Source organism: Theropithecus gelada, chromosome 17 (assembly GCF_003255815.1).
Source record: "Theropithecus gelada isolate Dixy chromosome 17, Tgel_1.0, whole genome shotgun sequence".
Taxonomy (NCBI): Eukaryota; Metazoa; Chordata; class Mammalia; order Primates; family Cercopithecidae; genus Theropithecus; species Theropithecus gelada.
In genome coordinates, this window is record NC_037685.1 from 5614407 (window position 1) to 5623054 (window position 8648).

Consider the following 8648-nt stretch of genomic DNA (forward strand, 5'->3'; position numbering starts at 1 on the left):
AATGTTTTTTAAAAAACTTGAAAGATGACATCACTTATCTCTTTTCTTCAAGTTTTATTTTATAAGAAATTTCAGATATTGTCTCTCTGAATTTAATAAAAAATGCATGTTAAAGAAATTAAATGTATTATGATCAAAAACAGTTTAAACTAACCAAGGATAAAATGTGAATGATGGGAGAATATACAAATAAATTTCTTGAAACAGTCCCTAGCACAGAGTACAAGGTACTATTTAACACAGAAAGATATTTAACTGTAGAAAACTATGCTGTTAAGTAAGTATAAGTTGTCAATATCATCATCATTATTTAGTATCACAGATCATTAGGGATGGGTAGGGCCTTCCAGACAACATAGTTCAAAACCATTCAGAGAAAATGGGCCTGGAGCATGATGGTTAAGCGAGAATTTATGCAATGAAAGATTAATAGAAATATTTTGCCTTCTTTGTTTATAAATGAACCATAGTAGATTTATTTTCACGGTTCTTTGACAAATGGTCTAATAATATAAATAAACATCATAATTCTAGATGTCATTTTTTTCCTTCAAATTCTCTAGACTTTTAGTCAAACCCTGTACAAACTGTCTTCTTGTGCTTTGGACCTTATAAAATATCTAAGGGAGAAAAAAGTATGATTTATAGAAAATTATTTGAATTATATCTCATTTAAATTCTCTACAAAAAATAATGAAATCTTCAATAAATCATCTCACCACTTTTGGTAATCAAGGGGATTTTCTGAGGAAGATGGTTTCTGAGGAGTATGGTTAAGTCAATAAACACAAACATAAAATGTTATAAAAATAAATATAATTCTTAGAAATCTGAAATCTACTTGGATCTTAATGATTTTCACAACATCCTGGGAGGGTTTCGTACTATTTATTTTAATCTTCACTTATGAAAAAAGAAAGTTCTCTGCCATCCAATTAGAACTATTGTGTTATTGTTGGTAATTAATGGGAACAATTTTATTGTCTTAGATAGTTAAAATGTACACAGTGAAGAGGAAAAATCAAAGGCTTAAAAACTATGGTTCTTCGCTCAATGTTCAAGTGATTTAGGTTTTGGATAAAAAAAGAAAGAAAAATATTAAAAAGTATATATACTGAAGTTTAGAAACACATTTATAAGTATTCAGACCCACACAAAGTAAAATAAATAGAATAAAAATATGCGAAGGAAAATTAGGGGATAGAGTTGTTCAAAATATTATTCAATCCTCTTCCAACCTCCACTAATGTTTTATCCAAAAAGAAGTTGCTTTCTATATTAAGTCTCTGTTAATCAAAGCAGTTTCTTCAATATACATTACCAGTGGGATTTTTGAAAATAATAGATTCCTTTAGATGGTAAAAGCAATAATTATTACAATTTTTTTTTTTTTTTTTTACTAAAATGATTAAGAAAAGGTTTTAAGGGAATAGAGGGGAGCTACGTTCTGTAAGAAAAGAGAATACACACACAGGCACACACACACACGCACACACAGGCACACACACACACGCACACACAGGCACACACACACGCACACACATACATTACCTCTCTTTCTACAATCTACATGTTACAGCTGAAAAAAAAATACGTGAAACAGTACGTATGTTTTAATACTCGTTAACTATTAAAACATAATTCTTTAAAAATGAGACTCTTCTTCCATTTCACAACAATGCAAAAATAGTTAACGCGACTGAACTCTACACTTAAAAATAGTTCAGATAGTAAATTCTGTCATGTGTTTTTTACCACGACTTGAAAAAAAATACATGAAAGATAATAGATTTCTATACCCAGCCATAGTGGAATAACTGGCACTAGAAATGCACTTCCAACATAAAAGAAAAAGATAAAAACAACTATGGATCTTCTACCTTTTAACGTGGATGAACTAACTTTTTTAAAAAAAGAAAGTAATGGCTTTTAAGTTCAAAAACACAGGGAAATAAAAGATCAAACTGATAAAAAGTAGTAAAAAAAAAAAAAAAGGAAAAGCTTCATTAAAATTCAAATTTAACCAGTCATATTAAGCAGCAATGTCTTTCTCATTTTCCTGAGTATGGGAGATGAATCGAATCAATCTTTCAAAATAGGTGTGCTTTTCTTTCAGTTCAATTAATAAATACGAATCAATCCCGAACATCTAGCTTTGAAAGAAAGTTGCTCATTACTTTCTTTAATAGGTAAAAATCAGTACTTTTCATTCCATGTTACTAACATTATGTTTAAGAGTTGGACCTTTACTCAACAGAAAAATTTTATATATATATATTATATATATATATTTAATATATATAATATATATATATTTTATATATATATATTCCTGGATTTTTGTTCTAAAATTATTTACTTAAAATTATTTTCAAAAGCATTAGCATAAAAATGTGACCACAGAAGAAGTGGGCAGAGAAAATAATACTAGTTAAGATAGAGTATTTAAAATTATGAAGACAATGAAAATTTATCAGTACTAACATGGTCTCTATAGATATATGGCATACCTCATAATGGCTTTCTTCATTCTCCTGAATGTGGAAACCCGCGGAGCTGGGACATTTCTGAGGAGTGACAGGAATATTGTCACTTTTGCTGTGTGAGTTACACTGAAAGAGATTACCAAATAATTGTGACAAACTACTCCACATTTAGAGTGTCCATTGAGAGACATGGCTGTTTGCTATGAGCCTAATAATGGAATACCACTTGAGCTAACAAGGGTCCACACCAAGAGATACATGCATTAAGATTGAGTCTTTACCACAAAGATTTTTTAATTGTCCCCGGATAAACAAATTGTTAAAATGTTTTTACTAAAACTAGAGAAATATAAGATTCAGTAATTTTACATTTACTTTTTCTAGGCAATATTTATTTATTATATTTATGACTTCAGTAGCTAAAGCTTATATGGTGCTATTTGGGTGAGATATTATTTAAGAGTTTGATATATATTACACACATACTGGCCTGTGACATAGATATTATTAACTACCTCCATTTACAGAAGAGGAGACTGAAGCATAATTCCTCCCCCCATGAAGTTATGTTGTTGCATAGCCTTTCTGGAACCATTCCCCATATCCTTATCTACCACATGAACTGCCTTTTAAGTGATACATTTGAAACAGATAAAACTGAAAAAGCAGAAGTTTAGGGTCTTAAAATACTAATTGACTTATTTCTGTACTAAATAGACAGCACTTTTAAAAAACAGGTTATCTAAAATAATTTGCCTGGAAATTGATATGAATTATAGAACATAAGACATTACATTATGGCTTGGCCTTTCTCTGTGAACATATTAAAATGACAGTTTTTCCATATCCCTCACACAATTTTTCATGTGAAAAGAAGACATTTTCCACTTCCTGTTTTCTTACTTCTTTTCTAAATCTTTAATTAGACTCAAGGAAAGCAATATTTGTAAGTATTGCTGTTTGGCCATTTATTAAACATAACTTTGTAGGTTTTAAGGTTTCTACTTTGATAAAAATATATTGTTGTGCCTCCAGAAAAGGTTCATCATTATATATAACCTTTCTTCTTAAATAAAACTATAATATATGCATAGATTTCATAACATTATGAGCAAAGAGACTATTCTTTTCAAAACTAGTATGCCATGTTTCCTATTCATTGATTAAATGCTACCTTTACTAGCTTAAAGAAAAATCTGTTAGAAAATTACTGTTAGACATTTTTAAAAGCAAATGTGTTTTAGAATTTTACTAGCTCAAAGAAAAATCTGTTAGAAAATTACTGTTAGACATTTTAAAAAGCAAATGTGTTTTAGAATTTTAATATATTGTGTTCACTCTATTTTCATTTCAAGACCATCATTTTATATATTTAAATATATGTTAAAGCACTGTCATTACATTTTGAAGATATCAATTATCTCATTTATTTTTATTTGTTTAAAATAAATAGCGATGTGGCAATGAAGAAGGCATAACTTTAAATTCATATACCCATCACTATAAGCCTTTTAGCATGAAAAATTATTTTGTATCTGTTCTCTCTTTACAATTTAATTTTAACCCTATTCAAAACTTACCTCCTCTAGCAACTCTCTTCATGCGTTATTCAACAAATGTTGACTGCCATTTTAACCTGTTTTTAAGTAACTTTCATGTGTAATTTGTAAAATGTTCCCTTGCAATATTAATTATTTGAATGTTCCTAAGTTTGTCTGAACAAATTCACTGTTAGCAACAAAGGCCTTTCCTCTCCACAGCAGCTTTTTTGGCATACCAAAAAAAAAAAAAAAAAAAAAAAAAAAAAAAGAGCATAGACCTTAAAACAGTTATTTTCATTTGTGATGTCCATAGACATTTTAATCATTCAAATCCTATCCCTAGCCTCTCCACATATCTATTCATGCTGATTAATCTTTTTAAAAGATTTCATGTATTACACAGTTTTTTTCCTAAGAAACATTTCCTAAATTTCTCTGGCCCGGCAGTGAGTCTCACCCTGACTATATATTAGAATCACCTGGGGAGATTTTTAAAAATGTCAATGACTGAGCCCCACCTCACATCAGTTAAATTGAAGCTCAGATATAAATATTTTTAAAATATTCAGGCAATTCTAATGTGTAGCCAGAGTTTAGAATCCTTGGGTTAAGGTAAAAATTTCCTTGTCTAGCACTCAGGAAGCTACATTAAATTTTGGCCTCACTCCTATTTCAATCTGATATCTTCCTCCACAGAATTTTTTCTTCCTCGTTAAAATTTAACCCATCATATATTGGGTTTCCCCCCACCCCATGGATATATCATAAAAGTGTCTGAGTCTGAAAAACATCCTATATTTGTATAATAGTTTTTGCTTTAAATACAAAATCTTATGTATTATCTACAAGGAACCTCTGTAGACTGGTAGAAAATATAGTCCATCCTTTAACAGATTATGAAGACACAGGTTCAGATATATTCATTGCCATTTGCTCAAGGATTTGCCCTGTAAAAACAGGACAAGTGTTCATTTCATTCTATTTTGGGCAATTTCTACTGTGCCATATCTCCCTTAATGGGTTCACCTATTACTCATTCATTCACTCATTCTATTCTGTTTGTTTGTTTGATAATCAGACATTTACTGAGTGCATGTTATGTGTCAAGATTGTACTGGATCATCAAGATATGGCGTTTAATATCTGTAATACTCTCACATTAGCCCTGAAACAATACATGAAAATACATAACCACCATGATGCGTGAACATGCCACCTGCAGACTGCTAAGGGACAGAGAAGAGTATGCATAGACTCCCAGGTTAGACACATGAATAGAGAGTCTCAAGAGATGGACTGATGAGGGAATCATGGTTAGCACACATTTGTGACAGAAGGAACTGCATATGCAAAGGCCAGAAGACACGAATTCTCGTGAGCCATGAGTAATTTGATAGTAGTTCAAACATGAAGAATGTAAGGATTGATTTCAGAAGAAATAGAACCTGTCAGTGCATTAAATTCAATAGTACAACATATAACAAGATGTTGTAGAATTGGACTTCATATAAAGGCCAACAGTGCCAAGAGTGAGCTTTAAAGGTCATTCTTTTTCTTCCAACTTTTCCAAGAAAATATGCAACATAACAAAATGAGTGCATTTGCAATATCATTGTGATGCCCAGTTAAGTCCTTCCATCCCTAAAAGATCTCACCCCTAAGCCTCTCCTGTGTTTCATTCTAGAGCAGCTCTTGTTTTTGGAACAGTGAATGGCATCAAAGGAAAATTTTTAACTTACTGTTCTTTCCTTATTTTTTAAAATTGAGTCTTATGAAGTAAATTTCCTCTGCAAATTATAAATATATAACTCAGAGCAAAATAAAAGAAAAAAGTAACACCGTAAACAATATTTTGAGATTAACTATTATAAATAGCCAAACTTTTAAGAAAATAAATTCTTATGGGAAAAAATTTAATCACTATGAATCCTTCCTAACAAATTTCTACTTCCGGAAGAGTTGCAACATTTTCTAAAAATAATATTTATTTTAGAAGTCTCAGCTTGGTGCAATGGTTCACGCCTGTAATCCCAGCACTTTGGGAGGTTGAAGTGGGCGGATCACCTGTGGTCAGGAGTTTGAGACCAGCCTGGTCAACACAGCAAAACCCCGTCTAATGAAAATATAAAAATTAACCGGGTGTGGTGGTGCATGCCTGTAATCCCAGCTACTTGGGAGTCTGAGGCACAAGAATAGCTTGAACTCAGGAGGTTGAGGTTGCAGTGAGCCGAGATTACACCACTGCACTCCAGACTGGGTGACAGAATGAGACTCTGTCTCAAAAAAAAAAAAAAAAAAAAACCTCTCAAGGTTCATCCAACCCAACAATTTTACTGTTTGCCAAATTTAATATAAATGACTGCATATTGAATTATGGGTAAGATGGATTTGCTAAATCAGATTTATATTGGGGGGTACATATGTAAGTCAAACTTGAGAAGTCTAAAGTTCAATAATAACAATCATATTCAATGAAAATCACTGAAAATACATTTGTTTTATACTTTAAACCAGTTCTTTATTTTTCATCACCTATGACTGAAAGTCTGTATTGTAATATGTGGATAAATCTTGCCACTCCAAAACATCCATTATAGTTCCTGGGAAAATTACCATTCACTACCTATAGAAATACTGGCTCAAAGTTTTCACATAATCAGGTATTTTTACTCTTTCATTTTTGATACAAATTTTCGAAAAAGAACTTCTAGCCATATTAAGAGAAAAATAATCAACAGTAGTAAAAACAACAAAGTTTTATGAAAGATATTTTTATGAAAAACACAGCTGTTTTCTTTGCTAAAAAGAGGGTTCTTTACATTTTCCACTCAACTGTAATGCGGTAGCAATGTTTAATATTATTTATGATTCTATTACTACCCCTACTTTCTTACAAAATCAAAGTTTTTTACTAAAAATCAATAGCACTTTCATAAAAGTTTTGCAGTCATTATAGAGGCAATAGTTTTGTGCTTTTGTGCTATAGGTTTCATTAAATAACACTTCCACTTATTTAAAAACTCCCACTGAAAATGTTATTCCTACCTATTTTAATAAACTAAAGATTCTTTTCATGAAGAATTCTAAAACAGAACATTTGTTTAATAATTCAAAAGAAATTCATATTTGCAGAAATGAATCTACTTTAAATAATAGTCTAAACTTAGTGTCTTCAACTTCTCTCTATCCATTTTTTTAGAGATCCGCATGTATTAGGTTTCAAGCACGCCCATTCCACTGAAATGGCGCTACTACAATCACCTATGATTTACACATTACTAATTCAAATGGCAATTCTCAGTTCTTATCTAATGCAACACAACTGAGTACTACCTCTTGTTTCATTTATGTATTGGCTTTCAAGGACGCTATACACTCATGGCTTTCTTCTCCTGCTCTCTCTCTGGAATCATGCAACTGTTTGTGCTGTTGTCAAAATTGAGAGGACTAGAGAGGATGAAATGAGTACTTCCTCAGAAAGTGTTTTCCTCAGTGGAGTCAGTTTAGCAATTACACCCATATTGAACAGGTTCTGATTCCAAAATATTTTCTCAGACACAGGAACAATCTTCTATCCATAAGAAGATAAGAAAAGAGCTCTTAGAACACCTCCAGTCATTCTTTCATCAAAGCACGTATCTTTATACTTACATCTAGAAACTAATAAAATTTATATTTTAAGAGACCCACAGTACAGATTCTTATTCTTTCTGAAAAATTGTTCTAATCATTTAGTATCCTGAAATTTATTCTGGCCCAGATAAGGAAATCTTGAGCCTATACCCACAGCCTTTTCTTTAATGTTTTCTATGTACTTTCTTTTTTTGCTTATTTTTTGTTATCTTTAAACATAACCAGAAAATTGAGCTAAAATGCTCATCAAACTTTATTGAACAAATCAGTGTTCAGCTGCAGTGACACCTATTTTGATTTAAAATGAAAATGTCATATGACAAATTTTTAAAACCAAATGTTATATAAATGCCTAATCAAATCATAGAAATGTAGATGGCTATAATACATATTAATTTCAAAATAGGGATTGCTTATGTGAAATAAGAAAAATAGGCAGATCATAAAAGGATATGAAGGAAATGTTAACTCTATCTATAGTATCCAGAGAGTCTGTTTTTTTAATTTTTTTTTGCCTCTCTTCTTTAAAAAAACATTTTTTCTTTAAAACTTTGAGACAGAAATCAATACACAAAAATCAGTAGCATTTCTACACAATAAATATTCAATCAAGCACCAAAACAAGAAGTTAATCCCATTTACAATAGCTACAAAAAATACCTATGAATATATTTTACCAAGGAGTTGAAAGATCTTTACAAGAAAAACTACCAAACACTGATTTAAAAAAAGTCATAAATTACACAAATGGAAAAACATCCCATGTTCGTAGATTGGAAGAATTAATATTGTCAAAATGACCATACTGCCCAAAGCAATCTATGGATTCAGTGCAATCCCTATCAAAATGCCAACATCCCTTTTCACAGAAGTATGAAAAAACATATCCTTTTTAAAAGACATCTGTTGAAAATCCATATAGAACCAAAAATAGCCTGAATAGTCAAAGCAATCCCAAGCAAAAAAAAAAAAAAAAAAAAAAAAAAAA

At 30.9% G+C, this 8648-nt stretch overlaps 1 protein-coding gene across 4 annotated transcripts in view; it reads right to left on the reverse strand.

Moving 5' to 3' along the window:
- Positions 1-8648, reverse strand: part of PCDH9 (protocadherin 9) — a 945282-nt gene that overhangs the window by 613794 nt on the left and 322840 nt on the right. For 2 of the 4 annotated variants that reach the window (XM_025364673.1, XM_025364671.1), the window contains exon 3: positions 2511-2612. The exons of the other annotated variants lie outside the window; for them this stretch is intronic. In XM_025364673.1, the coding sequence (XP_025220458.1) occupies positions 2511-2612 (102 nt within the window). The remainder of the gene's footprint in view (positions 1-2510; positions 2613-8648) is intronic. 4 annotated transcript variants of the gene reach the window in all.